This window comes from Euprymna scolopes, chromosome 1 (genome assembly GCF_053919585.1).
Source record: "Euprymna scolopes isolate OS-2025 chromosome 1, ASM5391958v1, whole genome shotgun sequence".
In the NCBI taxonomy this organism is placed as follows: Eukaryota; Metazoa; Mollusca; class Cephalopoda; order Sepiida; family Sepiolidae; genus Euprymna; species Euprymna scolopes.
This window is the reverse complement of record NC_136482.1, coordinates 72,429,288-72,454,044: the sequence shown is the minus strand read 5'-3', so window position 1 is coordinate 72,454,044 and position 24,757 is coordinate 72,429,288. Positions and strand designations below refer to the sequence as shown.

Genomic DNA, 24,757 nt, shown 5'->3' with positions numbered 1-24,757 from the left:
AAGTTTTTGCAGTTCTTGCAGGGAGGTGTCAACGTCCTCCTATATAAGCACCTGATATTCCCAAATAACCACCCATCTGGAACTGACGGCTCAACGTTGCTTAACTTTGGTGACCTAACAAGGAGCAATGTGTCAATATTATTATGCTGTATCACAGTGTTAAAATAAAAATCTTCTCTATTTAAAGCAGTAAATAATAATGTTATTTGCTTCTCCCTTATGGACCATTTAACTATAGTTTATTTTTCTTGTGACCTTTGCTTGGTTTTGCCAAATTCCAATACCAAAATAGGGTTAGTCCAGTGAAGTATCCAGCTTGGTGTTGTGACCTGTGGTAACATTATTAAAAGGTGTACTTTTCTCATCTGACGTAGTACATAGCAATGTTGAAGTGACCTTATTTAGGCTTCTAATACTGTTATTTTGAATATTTTGACAGGGTTTACTTCTAAGGAAAAATATCCTCATGCTAAAGTATTCTGACAAATCCCTGTGCAGAGAGACCAAAGACACTCAAAGACTGTGTCCAATAGGCATTCAAAATCTCTTTATATATAAAAATAAAGGGTGAGTCACGGGAAACGAATGTTTTTAGAACGCTTCTTGCTCTCCTTGAGAATGTTTTTATGTACATTATAAAATTTTTGTTGAAATGTTTGCAGAGTTTTGTTTTCTTTAAAACATCTATTTCTTGTGACTCACCCTGTATATATATTTATATATTTAATGTGTTGAAAACACATCTGCTACTTTTTGAGGTTCCAGAATGAATTAATACAATTTAAATTATTTCTTATAGGAAAAATTAAATGGTACTTGAACCAAAGCAATATTTGAATGGTTTTGTGGAATGTAAAGAGGTGCCTTTTCTATTTTGAAATGCAAGTGTGAACAATTAGTAAGATAAAAGGAGAAACAAGTTTATTTCGGTAAATTGGGACATAATTTTCGTGCTTATTTAGAATTGAACCTACCTTCAAAACAAAATACAAAAAAAATTCTTTAAAAAAAAAATTATGATGTACAGATCCATTACAGAATGAAAATGTCATAATCCAAAAAAATAACATAAATTGATCAAGTAGTTATTTTTTTTTTAAATCAAGAAAATCAAATTTTATGAGGAAGTGATATGCTATGTTTTGATCCGCTATGTTTTATAAATAAATTTATAAATCTATCGAGATCAAAATCAGCCTTATAATGGCTACGTTTTCCTATTAAAATCATTGAAATTTGTAAAAAAATGATTTTCTATATATAAAAAAAAAGACTATTTGATCAATTTATATATTTTTGGAATATGACATCTTCATTCGATGAGACGTATGTACATCATAAAAATTTTTCCGCAATTTAGTTTATTAAATTAGGTTGACTTCTAAATAAGCACCATAATTTCTATATGCATGTTTATGATATAATAACATTCCTATGCACATGTCCACTGGCAATTGTTGATTAATAAAAGTGTTTTCTTATTATCAAACAGATTCAGTTTCTTGTTGAAAAATGACTTGCCCACAGTGTGTTTGTGGGATTAAAATAGTCTGTGTGTCGCCATTAAGACTGGAACCCTGTTCTTGAAATAGAGACTGATAAGCCATGTTCATCATAGCAACATCAGAAACATTATAGTTGATTGTCTCCCCTTGGCAATCCGTGGCAATCACAAGGTGGCTATTTTGTAGAGCTGCTTGTAGCTGGAGTGGACTGCAATTTGCACCCGAATTGACAATCAGATTGACCGTGTTTGTAATGTCCGTCTCAGCAGTTGAGATCTCCATTGGGGTTGTCAACATCTCCGTCTCTTCATTAGCTAACGGCGTCAATGGAACTCCTGCTGCTGCTTCTGCTGCAGTTGTTGTTGCGGCGGCAGGTTTGGGGATACGCGATTTCGTTTGCTGTATGCCATGCATTTTCAACTCGTGCCGTTGCAAGTGATGCTTGTGTCGGAAGATGTAGCCACACAAAGAACACTTAAACTTACCTTCAGTGGTGTGTGCACGGAAGTGAGCCTGACACATCACATCCGTCTTGAACCGCCACGTGCATCCTGGGAAAGTACAGGCAAAAGGTCGGCTGAGGTCATGAACTCGTTTGTGTTTATTCAGCGTAGACTTGTCAGTGTAAGCAAACCCACAAATATCGCAAATAACGCTGTCTTCATTGTGGAGCTGCCGGTGAGCATGGATGGCGGCATTTATGGTCGACGTAAATTCGCACTGACTGCATTTGTACGCTTCTTTCTTGTGCGTGCGCTGATGGGCAACCAAGTAGGTACGCGTCTTAAAGCTCTTGTTACACACCTCACAAAAAAACATGGCATCGGTCCGGTGGATTTGCATGTGTTTGCGCAGATATCGTAATTTGCTGAACACCTTGGTGCATTTGGAACAAGGATATGATCCAAGTAGATCCTGCTTTTCTATGCCTCGGACCCTCTTTGAACTAGTTGATCGATTTTTGAAACGACTAAAGGAAGACTTGTTATATTCGGACATTTTCATGAGTCTTTGGTTATCTCCGAGTTGTACGTTTGGGTTGTTTAGTTGCATGTTATTCAAATTAGGCTGATCGAGTATATCCAAGTGTCGTTCACGCATGTGTTTTATCATAGAATTTTTCCAGTGTGTTTTGTACATGCAGTGGAGACATTTGAAAGATTGCTTTCCGTACGTGAATGAGCTCCCTCGGACAATGTTTGTCACAAGAATAAAACTGAAGTCATCATTTCTGGAAGCAAGAATCTGATCAGGCTGCTGATTTTGGATGGCTTCACTCAAAGAACAAACGTCATTCTCCATTTGACCGCTATACTCTTTGGCCTCAGCAGCAACGCGTTTGGACATCTCTGTCAATGACATGGAAGTCTGATTTTCAAAATGTTCTGAAAGGTTTATTATATCTTTAGAGATATTTATCACTTCATCTTCTCTACCAACATGCCCCAAATTGTTTTCATTATCATCATCGTCATCCCCATTATCTTCCTCGTCCTCATTTAAAACATTTCCACCAACAATGACAACATCGTCATCCAAATCACCACCCGAGTGACAATTTTCTTCAGCATCATCATTTGTTTCATCGACACCAGTTGAAAGCATGGCCGACACATCTTCAGAGGTTGGACATCTGTTTTCCATCATGACACCGACCATTTCTAAATCTTGAACTGACTGTTCTACAACACTAGAATCAGAAAGGTCTAACCGGGTGCTGCTGATGAGAAGGTCATTGTCATCTGGTGACTGCTCTGATAAGGGCAACTCATGGCTTAAATGATTACCATTCAAAACGTCCATGCACATTGGCTGAGGTGGTTGCTGTTCGGGTACCATGAACATATTTTCTGCTGCCGTTTCCAAGAGATCATCGACTTCTTCATCATCAACAGTGGTGATTTCAGGAATTTCTTCTTTTACCAAAGAATCGGCAAACTGCTCAAACTCTCTTGTCAACAGGCTCACTTTTCGGCTGTTTGTTAAGTTTAGCCGAGGAGAAATCAAAGGCTTACTTTTTCCCAGAAATATCTTGTGCTGTCGACGATAATGTTCCTTGAGTGAAACTTGCCGCGAGAAGAATGTTCCGCACACGCCACAACCAACCTTTGAGGTTGGAGAAACATCTGAAAAGGAATGAGAAATAAAATTAGCTTTCGCAAACTAACCTATTTAGATTGGATAAACAAATAAACATAGTAAAACTTCTTTAATTTTTACTTGCAATATCTTTGCTTACTTGGGAGATTATTTTGATAAATGTATTTCGCACAAAATAATAAAGAAAGATAGAAATTCCATGTTTGCAAAAAAAAGATTGGAATTTTTGCCAGGTGAGGGTAGGGATAAAACAGCATTCTCCTCAGGTTGTCATATGCGAATTATGTAAGCAATTGAAACGTCCAAGTTAACAATTTGCCAGGTGCCACCAAGATCAATCATGCAACAACTTGTAATGAAGTTTCAACAATTTAAAAGTATCACAAACCAGTAGATTTTTATGCGCAAAAATTCAATAAAAATAATGAAATTCCTTTCAGTTTCAACTCGCACTATCTTGTTTATTTTTAGAGATTATTTTAATAAAATTTAAATGCAAGCAAATTTAGTCTTTTTTTCTTAATGTATCTATGCATTTAAAGATAGTTCCATCTTAAAGTTTGGCTTAATGCAATGTTTTAAGTTGCCTTTTTTCTTTTATCAAATTGTATTTCCATGTTTTACATGGTCAAAATCTAAGTTTTTATTCATTGATTTTATTGATTTTATCATTTTTGCAGGCTTGTATTCAAAGGATAATATTTAAGCTGTTTATTGAGAATTGAAAGATCTTGTTTTACCATGGTCAATTTGTAAGGATTTTATTTATTTAATCATTGCTCTTGTACAGGGTGACCCCCAAAAATGCGATCTATCGAATAGTTAATAAAATCCAACAATATTTCATACAAGTAAATTTCAATCTATGCCTGACTTTTCCACTGAGTTTCAGTCATGAATAGCAAATAGTCTTTGTTTAATCGCCATTCAATGATATGCACACCTGCAAAATTGTTAATAACTCTGAAACAGGCATTATTTTGGCTGTGATTATCCTTTTCAGTTCAAGAACAGCCTAAGGATTGTTTTGCAAGAGATAACTTTGGATAAAAGAAGAGGAGTATGGGTATGTATTAAACACAAAAGTCTTATAATCCAAACAAAGGCTCTGAGTTCAATCCCTATACAGGGCAGTAGATTTTTTTTCTCTAATCTCAAAATAAAGGGGCTATCTTATTTAATTCTGTGATTTTGATATTTTGATGGTCGCCACCATTCTCAATGCACTTTTGCCAGAAATTTAATGACGCATCTCTGCTTCTGATGCACGTCCATGAAAAGGATTGTTTTTTTAGAGTCTCACACCATCAATATCTGCAACAGGGAGATGAAATTTCAGGTCATCAATCCACAAGTTCAGTCATAATAACAATGCAATTTGCAATATCCTCTGATCCATTTGAGAGAAATAAAAATAGGAGGCATTACTTTTGAAACATCTTTCAAATATATAATCTGCAAACACTCACACTTTTGGATGCTCCTAATTTTCATATTGATTTTTTTAAACAGTTTCTAATAAATTAATATTCAATAATTTACATTAATAATTTGCATTGCAATAGTTTTATATATATATATATATATATATATATATATATATATATATATATATATATATATATATATTAGTGTTAGGATGATTAATCCGAATCAGAAATCGGAACTTTTAGGGGTATCGGAATCAGAAAAATTTGTACCCAATTTCCAATGCCAAAAACGATTCCTTTAATTATCTTTTTTATTTGATTTTGTTTAAAGCAATATCTTCCACTGTTGATAGTAATAATAAAATAAAACATATTTATTGATTTTAACTTAATACTAAAACTAAAATCTATAAATCATCCCCACAAGCGCGTTTCTACATTAGAGAAAATACATGCACATTTAATGTGTGTTTTTACAGTGATTGGGACAAAATATAACAACTTTATAGCAAAATATTTAGAGATTTATAAAGAATCAGAATTGGGAATATAGTATGGAACCAGGAAAAAAATATTGGAATCGTCCGATCACTAATATATATATATATATATATATATATATATATATACACACACACACATATATATAAGAGCAAATAGTTAATAAAACATGTTAAAAATCACACATATATATATATATAATATTCTTGTTGATAGTGAAACATCAGATGCTGTCAGGATTCTTAGGACAGATACTATATTTTGATCTTAGCTAAAAGGTCAAGCAACCATAAAAATATAATGCTTTTTATGACTATTTTTAAATGAATAAAAAAAACCTGATTTAATCTATTATTGGATTATCTTTTAATAGTGTTGGGTAGTGAAGTACCGGTTTTCTTGTCATAAGCTCCTCTTCCTAGTCATTATTTCCTGCTTTTAAGTAATCTTCCAAGTATTACATCCTCCTTAGGAGAATGGGGCAATATAGTATCCTTTCTGTTGTCATGAGATCATCTTCTCCTAAGAGAGGAAGGGGGGGGGTGCAGTGTACTTTTTGTTGTTCTTATGATATCAACAGGAATAAACGCCTCCATTTTGGTGAGGGTAGAGCATTCATCATAATACCATCACCTCCTTCTTTGGAGGTCAGTGTAGTATATGTTCATTCACCATTGTACCATTCTCTCAGGTTCGCAAAACTATGCAACCAAAAAGAGCACATGTTTGAGATTACAAATAATAATTTTGATACTTAAATAAAGTCATAAAAGCCTTCTACAAAAGCTAGACTAGAAGTAAATATTAAAGAGAGAGAGAGAGAGAAATTTAAAAAAATGGAAGTGAACTCACGTTGCAATTTGTGTTCCAAAATGTCCAGGAGTCTGTGATAAACTTTGTTGCACAATCCACAAATGAACGTATCCATTTTACCTGATGTGCCTGAAAAAATAGTAAAGAATTAAAAACAATACAATATCGGTTCAAGAGAATAACAAAGTAGATCATATATCCACTTTACCATCTTATTTCCATTGGTCAGCGGCTCAACGTTTTCTGACAGCCTTTAAAGCTTGTAGGTTTTTAAGATCGATTCCATTTAAATTCTATTGTCAAAGATCGTTATCGATGGCTTGCATCAAAGTTTGCTTGTTTGTTTAGATGCTTTTCTTATCGAGTCTTCCACTTCAAGATTTCTGTATTATTTTCATCCAAGAATAACTCCTTTCAATGTGACCAAACCAATATAGTCAACTAATCGCCAGGAACTCAAATTTTAGTTCAACCTTGTCAACAAGGCATCAGAGCTGATATGCATAATCATCTGATCATTGCTCTGTGATTATGTTGAAGATGGCCGAGTGAGGACTGAGTTTGTGCCTAGTATTCACTAGTTCACTAACACAGTTGTATACACTCACCTGGTAGACAGCTCATGATGTTCGAACTAGCAACAGTTTATGGAACTTCCCGATTTTACTTATATATATAAACTTGCAACCATCTCCAGCACTTAAGATAAGAAAAGCAGTCCACTATTCCAAGAAAGTTGTCCGTTAAGTTAGTGTGCTTCTCCAGGACACCTTCTACACTTATAGTTCAGGTCTAGTGCCAACCTTCGCACAAGCCACTACACCTTTTGTGAATCCATAAGGTGCATAGAAATTTCAGAAATTAATTATACCTCATCTATTCGTCAGTGTAAAAAAAGTTGAAATCAAGATGAATCCGCCTGTCCTCGTATGTGTGTGAAGAGAGAGCAGCAATAAAAATAACTGAACAGAAAGATATTGAGTGCACATGTGGTTGGAAGGAGACAGGAAGTCAATTTTTATGAAACAAAACGTAATCTAAGTCCCCTACTCTCCTCATGAATCGTTTTAAGTCTTCATGTTCATGACAAAAATAATGGTTTCAAAAAGGACTATAATGTAAAATAAAAAGGCAAGACAAAGCACAGATGAAGAGCGATAAAAAAACAGGAAATGAGCAAGAAAGATTGCTGTGTAGAGTTTGGCAAATTATGGATTGTAACATTCTTGTTAATAGGTTAATATGTCACAAGAAACATAACAGATTCATTCCTTTTACTTTTTTTCATTTGTAAAAAAAAAAAAAGGAATTCCAACATATTTCTCTATGTAAAGATAACATTTTAATATGTTAAAAGGGCGAAAACTAAGTTTACTGTTCCAATAGCAAGAATATATGTTTTTGTCTTTTTTAAAAATTGCCTGAATCAGTGCTAAAATATTTCAATTTTGTTGTCCAAAATTTAAGTTTTAAATATTAACAATGTTACAAAGGTAAGTCAAAGCAAGACTAAATTCACGTGCCATTGGATAATCTTGGATGTTTGCTGGTATTGAGTCTTTAAATTCACCAAATAAACAGGATATTTTAGCAGTAAAGTCAGTTTATTGCTCAGACAGTCTCCATGAGACATATGTTACACTGTTCATTGTATGCCAGAATCATTTATTACTTTTTTTCCCCCTCGTAAGAGTTTTTTTTCTCATTTTCTTAAACAAACTTCAAATTTCCTCTACCTATCATATCAGTCATATTAATATTTTTCCTCTTGTCGACTGGTCATATAGTTTTTTTTTTAATTTCCTCTCCGATATTCTTTGACTAAACTAGTTAACATAACCTATTGCCTAGTCCTACAACTTATGTCTCTTAATTGCTCAGCTCCATATGGCAAGATTATTCGGGACAAAACTATTAATTAATCTTTTTATTTTAGTCTGAGACGCCTTTTTGTCTCTTAACTTCTCAGCCACTTTTGACACGATTACTAGAGACAATTATGCCCATTTTGTCTCTTAACTGCTCATCCCTTTTTGGCGAGATTATACAAGACAATTACGGTTCACACCTGATCCAAAGGACCAGAGGCATTATCCGTGCCCCTGATCTTAATCAGATATCAACATATGCAACAATTATTGCATTTTCCTCTTTTTGCCACATTCTAGGTACTGGGGCTAACCTTAATTTATCTTTAGCAGTTGTCCATCCAACGCGAGTACTGTTTATTCACTTATTACTTCTAATTTTTGTAATTTTCTAAGCTACTTTTGTTCGTAAACCAGACCATTCAAAATTCCAGTCACGAACTTCTGATGGTTAAGTGACATTCCCAAGAGAAATTTGATTCGTTGTCTGAATTCTTCCGTCACCTTTCAAACTGTCTCCACAGACAAATTCTTTGTAATTTACATCCTCCATTTCTGAATCAAGGGATTGTAAGTACCTCAAATGCTTAGTGGACACAAGGAAGAATTCTCCATTGCCCGACCGCTTTAGCAACATGTTCATCCACTGCTATTTCTTTGGTCATGAGAGCTAGAGCCCTAGGAAGAATCTAGTTCCGGGGTCATGTTTCCTATCCTTGAGGATACACACAATTGTTGTCTAACAGAACCAGAGAGTCCTTACACAATAGCGCAATTGAGCCATCGGTCAGAGGGGTTTTCTTCGATTAGATGTGCCAGGTCTTGTAGATCATCCAAGTATCTATCCACACTTCCTCTGTGGCACAAACGACGAGACAAACTTGTCAAATGCAACAAAAAGGTCTGGCACAAAAGACATGAGGAGGACTTGTTTCACCTGCTTTAAATTTTTCTTCTGGTCACGAGTTAACTGCCAGTATACTGACAGAACACCATCTCTCAACCTGGGTGGTAAAACATGCTCGACATTATTAACACCATACATTTCATATACCAGCTCCACCTGTTCCAACCATTCAGAGATGGGTGACTTAACGAAATATATAAAAAAATAAAGTTTCCCAGGTTCCTTGATAATGCGTTGTTATCGGAATGGGATAACTGTCTCGAAGACAACAATAAAATGAAATATATTGGACAACAAAATCACATGAGAAATAAGTATCGTCAAAAAATTAACAAACTTTTATTTATATAAAAAAAAATTAAATTCAAGAAAAGAAAATTAAATATGTCTTATTAAATGAAATGATTTAATGATTCAAATTCTACCGAGAGAAAAATATATCATCAACAGGCAATGTTCACATTAAAGACAAGAAATCGTCTGCTCAATTAGATACAGGTTCTAGAGTAAGAGAGAGATGTTAGAGAGATGAACGTTTTGGTTGAAAAACTCACTGAATGTCCTTTGAAATGTGACCTTTCTTTTGTCTCTTTTTTTATATATTTCTTTCCTGTAAATTGTTTACATTTGATTACGCGCGCGCAAGTTAATTTCCATATTTCTGTCCTTTGGATTGTTTACGTTTCATCACGCGAGTGCGTGTTAATTGCTCCAAGTATTTGTTTCTGAAGCTCATCGAAGTCCTTGATTTATAGTAGATATTTCACTGCTCCTTTGATCCTTCCTTTGCTGCCTTCATTTTTTCTTCTTCAGTCGATACTTTGACCGCTGATCAAAACAGATTTTGACCATCACCACTGTTTTCGCTTATAGCGATATCGCGCCACCGACGTCGCCTTCCACCTTCGCTTCTTACGGCCTGTCACTTCGAAGCGCAAAACTCCACTGACTGTTGACAACTTTTTCCAGTCCCCTCTCTCTCTCTCTATACGGTCTACCTCTCTCCTTCTATATACAGTTTATCTCTCTCTATACGGTTTATTTCTCTCTCCTCTCTTTCTCGTCTATGAGCTTTTTCTCTTTGCTCTTCCACCCTTCCTTCACAGTATCTCTGTTTCTTCCTTCTCCTCTTGCTCGCAGGCCTCCTCCTCCCCCTTTTTTTTGTTTTGCTTACAAAATGTGAACGAGCAGACGAGAATTGACTTTTTTTTGGCGCAAAATAACAAAGTAAATAAAATATAGTGAAAGTATATCTCCTCTCGGCTAAAAATCAATAAAATAATTTATTTCACATTTTCATAAATGTATCACACATGGAATTCAGGAATCAACCGAATTTCAAATGCTTTGCCTGCTATTTGTGTTTGGTTATTTGTTAGCCAAAATATATTGTTCTATAGAGTTTGGAGAATTATGGATTACAACTGCAGAACTCTGTGTAAGGGGGACTTTTTTCCTTGATCACCATTTTGTTCCATATGTATGCCAGTCTTTTGCTAATGGAGGTTTACTCATCGAGCATGAGTGAAATTTGACCCCTTTCCCTTAGAGTTTGGCCATTTATGTTCTGCAACTCTTGCCATTTCATGTGGTATATCTCATCCTTCGTCATAAAACATGCCACACCTCGTGTCTTCTTTTGATTTTCCTGTGCTGGCAACAATGAGAATATACCTTTTGCTTTTTTGAGGTGAGATTACTACTACAAAGCTAAAGCAAAAGAGAAACATATCTGTAATTTGATTGGCTCTACACTTTCTTTTTCTTTGCATCCTTTCTCTCACAAATGTAATACAGCTAGTCACAATCTTTTCTATAAATATTATTATGGTGTGTGTCCTTCAGAATTGTCTGAGCTATTCCCGGATTCTTTTCATCTAGATCATTTGATTTGTTGGTCTAGTGGTTTCAATCAATTTGCTGTTTATTTTTTTTTTTTTTTATTGCTTTTTCACCCCAAAAAAGGCACAGTGCCACTTGGATGTAAAACTTTTAATAGGTAATCTGTAGAATTCTTTTTAAGAGTACCACTGCTGAAATCCTTTGCCTAAAATCAAAGTTTGTCACTACAATTTTATATTCTGCAAGTGAATGAGAAATCCTTCTAGACTGAGGTAATTTTTATTTTTATCCTAATCTAAAGTACCTCTTTTGAGGAAAGCTGGATTTTCCCCACATTAAAAACCGACCTGCATGAGGAGGCAAGTAAATAGAAACTCAACTTTAAAATAAAGAAATTTATTTCAATTATTTAAGATATAAAAAAAAAAGGAAAAAAAAAGGAAAAAAAAAAACACCAATTTTTTTATGCCCATCATAAATTTGTCTTAACGTGAGGCTGTTTTATTTAGGAATCTTTTATGCTGAGTTTTGGTAAAATCCTTCATGCCTCGGCTTTCTTTGTTTACATTCTTGATGTTTCATGCTTCAATGATTTCTATTTATTTATTTAGAGTCAGATAATGAAATCTCAGTATAAATTTTTTAAAATGTAAAACTATATATTAGACAATGTTTTATATAAAAAATATTTTTTAATCATCAGATTCAGCTATACTGTCCAGATTTAATCTTCCTCTGAAATCATCAGACTTAAGTCCTTTCATCATATGATTCTCATATCATTTCTCTCTATGCAACATATATCCTCAACTTTTATTGGCCAGGTTTCACTTCCATACAGCATCACACCCTGTACATATGCCTGATAGACTTTTCTCTTTGTAATGACAAACGTTCCCTGAACTTACTCTATCCACCCCTAATTGTTACTATCACACTAACACTTGCTCCACCCTGAGCTCCAATGGTATTATTAATCATTTCACCATGCAGATATACTGTCACACATGAATTCTCATCCATCATCAATTGCCAAACACTTTTTGCACACATATTGTCTTCTTTCAATGTACTAGTAAATCCACTGCACTTCGTATGTACCCAACGCTTACGGATACCACATTGAATTTGATCCGACTCACTTTTCATACACCGAGTATGGGAACTTTCTTCTTTTTGTGAGCTTTCCCATATTGCAATCACTGGCCACAATTTTGGTCTTGGTAACATTTACTTTCAGAAGTCTCCTTACAGAAAACCCCAGAGTGGGGTTCTATGGTACCACTTTAAATTTGGCAAAAATACCAAATGATTGAGAATGAAATAATTGAACTTTACAAAAGTTTATGCATTTCACTCTTTTACCAAGATCTCAATTCCTATTGTGTATTTGCTGACTATCAGCAACTCAATGCACTAATGATACCAAACAATTATCCCATATTGCACATACAAGATTTCACATTTAGATTTCAAGGTACTACAATCTTTTCCAAACTAGATCTGAGTAAAGCTTTCGACTGGATTCCAGTAGCGGAAGAGAACATGCCTTTTTGAACTCTTCCAGTTCAAGCAGATTCCTTTTGTGTTGAAAAACACCTCCCACACCTTTCAACACCTCATTGACAACATCCTAAAAAGAGTATCTTATGCATATGTGTATATAGACAGCGTCCTCATAGCAAGCTCAGATGAAGTGACACACAAATAACATTTACTAGATTCTGCAAAGACTAGCACAACAATGAGGACACCAAATTGATGAAGGTGGAATCATACCTCTACCTGCAGAATGGGAAAAGACAAAAACAAGCACTTACATTTAACATAGAAGCGCTTCACGCATTCGACACAATTAAATCTGCATTGACAAATTGCACCAAAACCACAGACAATGTTCATCTAAATTAACCTTAACCACAGATGCAAGCATATCGGCTGTATGCAAGGTACTACATAAGGAGATTGATAACATAAGGTTTTCTTTCTTCCAAGCTCAGCCAAACACAAAGTACAGTACATCTTCTATGGAACTTCTAGCAATCTACCTTGCAATCAAACATTTTAAACACAAGCTCAGAAGTAGAAAATTCACCATCTACATTGACCAGAAGCCACTAGTATATGCATTATCTTCACATTCAGAGAATCTCATCATCTGCACTATACAGAACAGTTCTCAACTGAAATATAATATATAAAAGGTAACTAAAACATAGCAGGTGATGCACTTTCTGGTCAGACACAAACTATCATTAAAAATTTCCTTATTCACAACTTGCTCGCATAGTAGAGAACATCAGACACAACTTTGCAGCAGACTTCAAAGCATACTTATACTGTTCCATTTAGCAATGAAATTGTCTGTTGCAATCTTATAACACCCAGACCTTATGCCCCACCCTCACTGCGACAACATACATTTGATTATTTTGACTCCATCTCCTGTCCAAACAAAAAGAGACACCTGAAAATGTTCAGCAGAAGATTCATATGGCCTGTGATGAACAAAGACGTAAGATTTAGCGTTATCAATTGTATAAGGACATTGTATAAGGACATTCAGGGCGAGGTTCTTCTTTTTAGGTAAATCACCACCTTTTAGTGATTTTATTATCAGCCTCCAAAATCAAGAGATTCGACCATTCGGAGCGCTGACTTCTTAACCCAACTTTCTGACCCTGCTGTCTAATTTTTTGCAGTGGAAGAGAATTTAATACTTTAAGGAATAACTTGAGGGTGGTGCAAAGAGCAAGGCCCTTAGGAATTAGCCCAGAAAGGTGTGTGCGTGTTTGAGGGATAATCCCGGTAAGAGGAAGGCCACTAATAAATAGATGGGTCAATAGGTTCGGTGCTGATGTTGAATGGGCCGTATTTCTGTCGGACTAGGGCTAGAGGCATGGCTAATATTCATTCACACAAAAGTGGTATTTTATTTATAACATGTTTCAAGATATATTTTCAGCAAAATGTTTTTAAAAAACTACCAAACATTCGCAATTAATCTCGAAGAAATTAAAAACATGGCTAAGATTTAAAGAAGAGAAAAAATGGTTGTATGTCCTTCTGATCCAGAAATAGGTGATCATTTTACGTTAAAATTATATGCAAAACTGATCCCCACACTGAAATAATGTTTTTGTTGTTTTATTTATTTTCACCGGCAAGTTTATTTTTATTTATTTTTTTTAACATGTAATCACCTAAAGGGTTAAAATTTCATTACTCTTTTTGGATGCAGTAATAATGCAGAGTTCCAATAATACCAAATTTAAGTTTGAATGACCGACATAAAAAAAAAAAAATATATATATATATATATAAATTTGTCTTAATAAACGGTTGTTTGTTTAACGCGTGAACTTAGACAAAACAAACAATCGACGACTAGCGGGAGAAGACGCTTAACCTTTAACCCCAAAACAATTGCCTTTTGAGTTGCCATCTACGCAGATTCCGACACTTACCACTTCCTTCAGGATGACATAAATGAAAACAAAAGTAGTTTTTGTTTGTATTGTTGTCAAATAATATCGTCTTCAATCGTTAAAAATAAATGTTTCGATCGACGATACATGATTAGTAATAACGAGCAAGAAAAATGCGTCTAAGATATAGAACTTAACATTAAACACATGTGTTGACGAACATTAACTTACATTTGTTTGTTTAAATTACAAAAAAAATAAAATAAAACAATGAATAGGGAGAGTTAACGTAAACAGAAAAAAAAAACTTATAATTATTTTTGAAGATGGGACTAGCAACGGGGACTCTGCGGTTCACATGGGACAGAAAAGAGGGGGAGAGGGTTGACATTTCAGCAAAGATAAACAATAAACGCTGAAACGAGGTTATTAACACGCAATCTGTCCTCCATCACCAGACGAGGACTCCTTTTTTGTTTTTGTTTTTTGTTTTTCTTTTTTTTTTAATATTTCTGATTAAGAAAATAAGCTAAAACATACATTTTTAAAATAAATGTTTAATGCCATGAAGGTGCTTGCTTATGTATTTTTGGTACCGCGCTATTTTTAATAGTTTTTTCAGGTTAATTTCAAGTTTCACGACATCTTTTTCTTGTTCTTGTTGTTGTTGTTATTAAATTGTTAGGTGGAAGCACAGAATTGTTACAAAACATCCTCCCCTCCCCATGTTAAGAACGGCTTTCGAAATAATATCGTTATTATTTCAGCGCGGTACCAAAAATATATAAGTACCCCCGAGAAATTCAAACGAATGGATTCCATAATATATAAGTTGGTAGAAATACAGCTAATATTCTCATCAAAACAATGATAATTAATTTTAACGTTGTTATACGAGTTGTTAAATTGCTTAAACACATAAAAATAAATAAAAATAAAAAAAAAACATTTTATTTGTACCTGTCAAGGGCAAAATAAACAAATAACAATTTTTTGAAAAATCTATAAACTATAAACAAAACGTGTGTTGTAGACAAGTGCTTAAAATAAAGGCGAGAAAACCGTTTTTAATTTCACGGACGAGGAAAACGGAAGCTGGCGACCAAATGAAATTTAAGAGAGGTTAATGTTTTAGCTTTTAGATAATTGAAAGCTTAGTCAACAAAGGCATTCATTTTGTAAACAATTTAACGGTGACAATTCGAATTTATATGATTAAATATTTAAGAATAACAACCGAGCAAGAGAGAAAATGTTTAACTATTACCACGATCAACACTGAATGATTATGTGTGCGTTTGCGTGTGTGTATTTGTGCACGCGCGTCATTTAATATTATAAGAGTGCTCAATTACTTTTACAAGAGCGTACTTTACTGGCACTAAAAGCATCGATGGAAGATCAAACTACTACATGACACAATAGAATTGAAATCTATAGAGCTATAAAAGTGAAAATGTGTGTGTGTGTGCGCATGCGCGTATTTCACTACCAAAAAACTATCACATTTTGGCCTAGAGACTTGAGATTTAACATAAGGAGTATTGAGATTTGGGAAAATCTTAATCATTTTTCGGCCAGAAATTTGGCTCTCAAGGGGTCAAAGTTCAACGATTTGACCTTTAATCACAGCAGATGCGAAACCATACGTGCAACACACACCAATCCCAGTGCCACACCATTGGAAGGCTGCAGTAAAGCAGAGCTTGGACAGGGATGTATCAAGAGGTATTATCACACCTGTTCCCATTGGCACACCGGTCACATGGTGTGCTCCTATGGTCGTTACAACCAAAAAGAATGGTAGCCCACGCCGAACTGTCGACTTACGTTTGAATTCGTTTAGTATCGGGGAAACTCATCATGTTCAACCACCGTTCCAACTCTCTGCTCAAATCCCACCGAACACATACAAATCTGTCATCGATGCTACTGATGGATATCATGGCATCCCGCTACATGAAGACTCAGCATCTCACGACCTTCATTACAGAATGGGGCCAGTACCGTTATCTGTGACTGCCACAGGGATTCAAGGCATCCGATGATGCATACACGCATCGATTTGACAAGGTAATTGATTGCGTTGAGCGAAAAGTGAAAGTTGTAGATGACACGCTGTTGTATGATGACTATTGAGACACATTTCTATCATGTGTGGGACTTCCTCACTATTCTTGCCAACAATGGTATCGATAAATTTCAATTTGGCAAGAAGATCGTTGAGGAGTTTGGTGGCCTTGTGATCACACCAACAGGTGTACAGCCATCCCCAAAGATATTATCAGCTATTGAGAACTTTCCGACACCAACTAACATCATGATGGACGATGATGGTTTGGCTTAGTTAACCAAATCTCCTGGGCATATGCCATCAGCTATATTATCATGGAACCATTCAGGGACTTGATAAAACCGAACAAAAAGTTTTTCTGAGACGACAATCTTGACAGACTTTTCCGCCAATCCAAGAAAGTTATTGTTGATTGCATGAGATCTGGAGCCGTACTGGCATTGGATACCTCCTTCTGCAGCAGCATTGTTCCTTTGACGATAGCAAGGCTCCGATGTGCTGCAAAGATGGTTGGAAGGTTATTTTGGTAGGATCAAGATTCACGAACAGTGCAGAACAAGGATATTCCCCAACTGAAGGTGAGACACTGGCAATCTCATGGAGCCTCCAACACTCTCGTTTGTTCACACAGGGTTGCCCTAAATTGATTGTTGCAACAGATCATAAACCATTAGTTGGTGTGTTCAACAACCGTGAGCTTGACTCAATAGACAACCCACGTTTATTCCGGTTGAAAGAAAGCACCCTTGGTTGGTCATTCAAAATCATCCACAGCCCTGGCAAATGGCACATTGGTCCCAATGCACTATCACATTACCCTATAATATCAGAAGTTTCGGGACTCCATGAAAGTGCCTCCGCAGACAATTCTAGGCTGGACGAATCTGCTTGCCTAACAGTATGCGGTCTAGCTGAAATCACAAAAAACACCATCTCGTTGGACACGGTACGTGAATTCGGACTGAAGGACCTGGTGTACCAAAACCTTATTCAACAAGTACACATAGGTTTCTCGACATCCCAAAATGAACTCCAGGAGGAAATACATCCATATTGGCCGATGCGTGACAACCTAAGTTCTGCAAATGACATTGTTTTCCTTGACAGGCGAATTGTAATTCCCATCAAACTTCAAAAAGCAATTTTGGAACACCTACACATTGGCCATCAAGGCACTTCCTCAATGAAGTTACAGGCACACCAAACGGCTTACTCGCCAGGAATTCACCGTTCCATAACCCAGTACCATGCCAGCTGTGCAGACTGCCTTGAACACACACCATCTCAATCATCTGAACCATTGATTGTTAATGATCCAGGCAAATATCCATTTAGGAAGATCTGTGTGGATTATTTTGGAATCAAAGGCAACCACTATTTAGTGACTGTCGATAGATTCAGTGGGTGGCCCATAGTCCACCACATGGAAAATTCATCCACAGGTCAGGTTCTGGTTGATGTGATAAGAGAAATTTGTTGCACATATGGAGCTCCTCAAGAGATCAGTTCTGATGGTGGTCCCCAATTTATCTCAGAGATTTCAGTCATGTTTGTCAGCTTGAGATATAAGCCACACACTGTCCTCTGCTGGATACCCCCAATCAAATGGACGCGCCGAAGTGGCGATCAAGTCAGTGAAATGCATCCTTCACGACAACATCGGCCCAAATGGTACTCTTAATTCCGACAAAGTTGCGCTTGCTCTCCTGCAATTTCGAAACATCCCAATACGTGGTGTCAGTCTGAGTCCAGCACAGATCTTACTCCACAGACAGTTGAGGGATGGAATTCCAACCAATCCAATCTACTATCAACTACACCCTGAATGGATCCTCACTGCTCAAAAATGTGAAGAGTTAACATCGAAACTGAACACATCTCAGGAGAGAAGATACAACATTGACACGAAAAAAACTTGAACATCTCAATGTTGGAACAAATGTGCTAATACAGGACAAGCAGGGTCGACGTAGATGGAACAAAACAGGTCGAATCGTTGAATGCCTTCCATACAGACAATATCGGGTTAAAATCAATCGTTCAAGTTATATAACTCTCCAGAACCGCAAATTCCTCCGCCCTAGCATCCACACTTATGCTCGTCCAGGACTACTGTACCCAGATGTCCCGATCGTACCTGTAGAACCTCCGAATGAGACCGACACCATCGTTGTCAATCCTCCGAAGAACATCCCGACCAGTCCAGCTACCACGACTGCAGAGGCCACAGTGAAGCATAATCCACCGTGGGGCCACTAAGAGGTTGAGACCACACAACAATCCCAGCCTCGGTGAACTATAACTGAATTATAGATGGACTGTCTACTTCCATTGGCAGGAGAGATGCAGACACTTTGTTCATACCCTATTATTTACATTACAGGTATCGTTGGGTGGTCTTCTATTAAGTAACCAATTCCTCGATCGACTTCCTCTCCCGGTTCCTACAGTCTTTTTCAACTGAAAATCAGTTTCAGTATAAACTTTGAAGGTGCCACTCATGTTATTTTTCTTAATTAATTTAAGGGCTTTTGGCGCGCAAATTGTCATGGTATCTTTGAGACAATTTAACCTAATAAGTTAGGTATTTCTTTCTTAACGTAATATTGTCTTTTCAGTCAGCAAAGATTGTTGATTTTTGGTTAATTACAACCTCATTGGATGCATTCGAATTACTTATGGATTCTTATATTAAAAAGAACAGTTCTTCATGCCAAGGACAATTATTAATCTTCATAGAAGATTGTTCAACTCCCACTTCATCTAGAAGTCAACTACCAGGTTTACGCACAGCCGCAAGATGACATATATTTTGCAAGAATAGTAAACGACCTGCAATTAAACCATCAAGTAAATGTACTTTCCAATTTGTTGTGTTTACATTTCACCCTCTGCCAAAGTTCTAAACTATATGGGAAGAAAATTCTCACATGCCACATCTGGGTAGAAGCTGCTCGGCATGCCCTATCCAGTCTTGATAAAGTTTAAAACCAGCTTCAAAAACCTACTAGGTGATGCCATTTTCTCTTCCCTAAAACCTCTTTCCCACAAAAGAGACATTGTGAGCCTGCCTTTGCTCTGTCATTATTTTCATTGCAAGTGCTCGACTGAACTCCAATCTATGGTTTTCCCTTGACAAACTTTCACAAAAAAACACTCAACTAGCTACAACCATTATATATGATTTCCCCCACTATCTGTGCCTAAATCTAAACACAGATTTAATGAACAAAGCTTCTTTCCCAGAACTTCCCGCTTGTGGAACACTGTTCCACTGGTCTGCTTCACACCTTGGTAAATGGTGACTCTTCCCCTCTCCTAAAAAATGCAGTCTACAGACTGTGCTATTTTTTGGATAGGATTTTCAAGTTAAATTCAATTTTTATGGTATCTTTTGTTTATTAAATTCTTTGATGAAAGTACAGAATAGTTAAAAAAAAAAAAAACCTCCTTCCCCTGGCTGATGTTAAGAATGGCATTCTAAATAATATTTTCAGCACAGTCTGTAAATTGCACAACTACAAAAATTTATTTTAATCTAAAAAGTCATCGCTTGTTTTTAACTGAAAATTTGAACTGGACTGTTTTTTAATCCTAACCCTAAACTCTAACATAAGTTTTAGATTTAGTTCAGCAAAAGTCAGTTTAATTCAGAATAAAAATTCTGTAGAAGTACCAAAATAAAAATCCTAATAAGCCAATAATTTTAAGCAAAATTAATTAAAACAACTAAAACCAGAAACTTGAAAATTCATTTTGAAGAAATGCATCTATGTTTTTTTTGTTTTTTTTTTACAAAGGAGTCACCACTTATAAAGGTCTGGAGGCTAGTTGAGGAAAAATGTTAATGAGTGTACAGTACTTAATGGAAAAATATAATAGCAATCGTTAGTAGTGGAAACTTGGTAAATTGGATTACTTAAGGGGATGGTTCATTAAGAACTTGTTTACATTGGACTTGAAGATGACTATATTGTAGTTAGTTGGAAAGCAGGAAAATGGAACAAAGTTCCACAGGCATGCAGTTCTAAGAAAAAAGCTTTGTTAATGGAATCTACAATTAGGTTTAGGCACAGATAAACAGTGGAGGAAATTATTGATAGTGGATTTCAGCTTGACAAGTGTTTTTCATGAAAGTTAGATCAGGAGAAACATAGATTGGAGCTCAGACGAGCACTTGCCATGAAAATAATGATAAAGCAAAGACAGGCTCGCAATGTCTCTTCTGTGGAAAAAAAGTTGCAAGCAAAAGAAAAGGGCATCCTCCACTAGGCTACGAAGTCTATTTAGAACTCTGTCAAGGTAGGATAAGTACTAGCAGCTCCTGCCAAGATGAAGCAACAGTACTCCATCCTTGGATGTACTTGGCTCTTATACAGGTAGAAAATTATATCAGCAGTAGAAAGAGCCCCCATTTTTTCAGCAGCCTTGGCAACAGATTTGATATACGTGTTCCATCTCAGATCAGAAGTAAAGGTTAGACCCAGAAGTTTGTCAAAACATAGAGCCTCCCCAAGATGAGAGCCATTCATTCAATTGATGTCAGAGAGAGCGTTAATGATGGAGCTTGGTTTTAGATGCATTCAAATTAACCGGCCACCTCTTTCCTCATTGCACCACATGTTCAAGATCAGAGGAGAGAGAATCAGAAAGAACTTAGTTGTTTACAGCCTTTGAAGTGTTTCCATAGATGGTAGTGTCATCAGCACAAATGTCTACAAATGATCTAAGGATCATTGATGTAGATCAGGAAGAGAGTTAGGCCCAGGATGGGCCCCTGAGGTACTCCAGCATTTATACTGTGAGCTTCTGATTTCTGCTCATCAACTACTACTCTTATAAACCTATCAGGGAGAAATGATTTAATAATTGAGAAGATATTTCCAGCTATACAATAGCTGGAGATCTTGTGAAGTAGCCACACCTTATCAAAGGCCTTTGATATGTCAAGAGCAATTGCCCTAGAGAGGAAATCTCCATCGAGAGATTCGCTAATTCTATGAGATATAACTGTAAGCACGTCCGGAAACCATATTGCATGTCACTAAGAAGGTTGTTTTTTGCCAAGATGGTTGACTAAGTCTCTATTTAGCACATATATTCCAGCAGCTTACTCATAATGAACAGGAGACTTATTGGTCTGTACTGAGAGGGAGATGAGCGATCACTTGAATTCTTAAATACAGGCCATACTGATGAGATTTTCCAAGGTGTTGTGAAGTATTTCTCCTTAATACAACGTTTAAATAAACTTGTAAGTATGGGCGCTAGCTCTGGTTGAAGCTTTGTGAGCACTATAATTGGAATGCCGTCAGGGCCAGTTGCTTTACTGGAATCAAGGTTTTTGATTAGCTTGTATGTCACATAGTGTGTTTTTAGATACACAAGGAAATACTGGGGATTGGTGGCCTTGGTCATAAAGGGTAGAATTAACTGCAAAGATCTTTGCAAAGAGTTTGGCTTTGTCTGATGCTGACAAGATTACCTCAGGTCCATTGATGATATTTGGGATAGAGCACACTTCTGTTCAGGACCCTGTTTGCTATTTACCAAAACTGATGGGATTCTAGCTACTTTGGACTTGATGGACTGAGCATACAACTCTCTCGCATTCTTTATTACTTTTTTACAGAGGTTGCTGGCGGACCTGAAGATGGCTTTACATTTATTATGTTGGGAGCAATGGAAAAAGTGATTTCCGTGTGCAATGGCAGCAGCACATTCTAGGGAGAACCACGGCTGGCTGTTAGGTTTTTGCTGGAACTTTTTCGAGGGTATGAAATGGTCTATACCTACAATTAATCATTCAATCAGATCTGATACTATAGAAGACACATCCTTTTTAAACATGGAATGCAAAGGTTGATCTGATATAAATGTGCGAAAGCTATTCCAGTCAGTCATGGAGTATCGATATACTGTACGATGGAGAGGTACGTCTGAGGACCCATTACATTTCGTTTTTATCTTAACTGATACAACAGAGTGATCGGGAGATCCTAGTGTAGACAGAAAGGAAGATGAACATAGCTCAGGGAAAGTTGTGAGAAAAAGGTCTAGGAGACTTGTATACTGGCTGTCAGCTTATTTATGAATATTCTAAAAGGTAGACGTTGTCGAGAGTGCCCCCGCATCTAAATTCCACAATTTTCACTTCTTTTTTTAAATTTTTTCCTCTTAATATCATTGATTACAGACTTAAGTTTTAGATTTAAAAAAAAAAAAAAAAAATTGAAAAAACAATTTTTTCACGTGGGGGTTCAGTTTTCAATTATAACGTTGTACTAAATTGAACACGAAATTTGTGACCAGAATGAAAAAAAAAATGGCACTTCTCTCTTTGATTTGACCGGAAGGTAGGGGTTAGAATGGAGGGGTTAAAAAAAAAAGGAAGATTTCTTTACCCCCTCCCCTCTATCATCTGTACATCTACCCCTCTCTCTCTATCTCATCTATCCATCGTGGTCACAAATTTCGTGTTCAATTTAGTACATCGTTATAATTGAAAACTGAACCCCTACGTGAAAAGTTAAGAAAAATTTTTTTTCAATTTTTGTTTTATAATCTGAAACTTAAATCTTTAATCGATGATATTAACAGGAAAAGTTAAAAAAAAAAAAAAAAAAAAAAAAAAAAAATGAAAATTGTGGAATTTAGAGGAGGGGGCACTCTCGACAACGTCCACCCTCTGAAAATCTTGGCAGGAAGAAACAAAAAAGGTGCTTCTACAGCACCAAATGTGAACCTAACCAAACTTTTTTTTTCCCGTCGAACTAACTAAACCTAAAATTTAGTTTAGGGTTAAAAAATAAAATAAACAGTTCGGTTTAAATTCTGTAGAAATACAAAATAATTGTTTTAGAATATAAAATAGAGGCAGTTTCACATATAAATTTAACGTAAAATTATTCTCTATTTTCAGTCCATTCTAGTATTTTAGAACAATAAACCTTTTTTTTTTTTTTGCTATGGGAGATAACTTTTGTACGCTTTTGGGGGATCTACAGTTTAGGCGATTACGCATGGTTTTACAGCATTGCCAGTCGGACTTAGGGTTATTGGTAAAAATAAATAACTGCTTAAGCTGATCCGGAAATAGAGGGTTATTTTACGTTAAACTGATTAACGAAACTAATAATCCATTCTAAATTCTAAAATAATTGTTCTTTGTCTTCTTTCCGACAAGTTTTTCATATGTATTCGCAAAAATAAAATAGAAGCTGTTAATTTAGAAATGTACAATTTTAATGCAACATAAGGACGTTAAATTTACTAGATAACTCATAACTGTGTGGAATATCTTACAAGTATACAAGAATTGTTATTTGCGGCAAAACGGAAAAGAAAGAACGAAAAAAAATGTCAATTTTTAGGTGAAACAATAAGTCCCGGCGCTCTAAACTTACCTCTGTCCCTGGGTCTTGATTTCATCTTGTCTAAATTGTATACCTCGATGACAAAATTATTAGCCGCTTCCGCTGTTCTACTCTGTATGACATTGTTATTGTTGGTGATCAAGTCACATGTGGTCTTCCTTTGGCAATCCATTGATGCCGACAAGGAAGGAAGCGAGTTCACAACAGAGCTAGATGATGAAGTATAGCTGGGTAGCATCTCGGATGACAACAGCGAAAAATTCAGACTATCTTTCACTTCCATTTCTTTTTAGTGCTGTTAAATTTCAAAAAATAAATAAATAAAACGAGTTACCGACGATGCCGAGCCAGTCTTGTATGTTAAAAAATATTTTTTGTTTGTTTGTTTCAGCTAAAAATAAATAAATACCCGCTATTTGTTCAAAGTTTGTTGTTATGTAGGAAGCAAGCAAAAGAGAGGGTAAATAATATTTAGAAAATATTATTTACGACAGCCTACCCTGTAGGTAGGCTGGACTTTGTTAAGTCAGCTCCCAAAAGGTCAAATTTCGGGGCTTGACACCTTGCCAAGTGTGCTTGTTTCGGATTAAAACGATGATTTCGTGTGTGAAAGCAACAACACACACGACGACGGATAATTGGAACTCTTCAATCAATGAGGAAGACATGCGTGCGGTGTGGTCCTAGAAATAATAGAACTTCACTACAGAAACTCCTTGTTCCCAATTTAGATACGGTTTCTATCACAAAATAATACTAATCTTTCTATGGCATTTTTTTTCTGTAAATTTCTGGTGGAAAACGATTTGTTTCTGTTTCATACATTCCTTCTGCTGGTTTCATTAAGTTAAATGAATGTGTATGAATTACTTCAGACAAAAAAAAAGTTAATACATTTTTTATATTACACTGT

At 35.9% G+C, this 24,757-nt stretch overlaps 1 protein-coding gene across 1 annotated transcript; it reads right to left on the bottom strand.

The window, feature by feature from the left end:
* Positions 1–904: 904 nt before the first annotated feature.
* LOC145240349 (uncharacterized) lies at positions 905–24,546 on the bottom strand. The gene is made up of 3 exons (XM_080103954.1): positions 23,875–24,546; positions 6,389–6,478; positions 905–3,631 (listed from the first exon to the last, which is right to left on the bottom strand). Exons 1-3 carry the CDS (start codon positions 24,125–24,127, stop codon positions 1,485–1,487), a joined length of 2,490 nt encoding a protein of 829 aa, XP_079960080.1. The 5' UTR covers positions 24,128–24,546; the 3' UTR covers positions 905–1,484.
* Between the last annotated feature and the right edge of the window lie 211 nt (positions 24,547–24,757).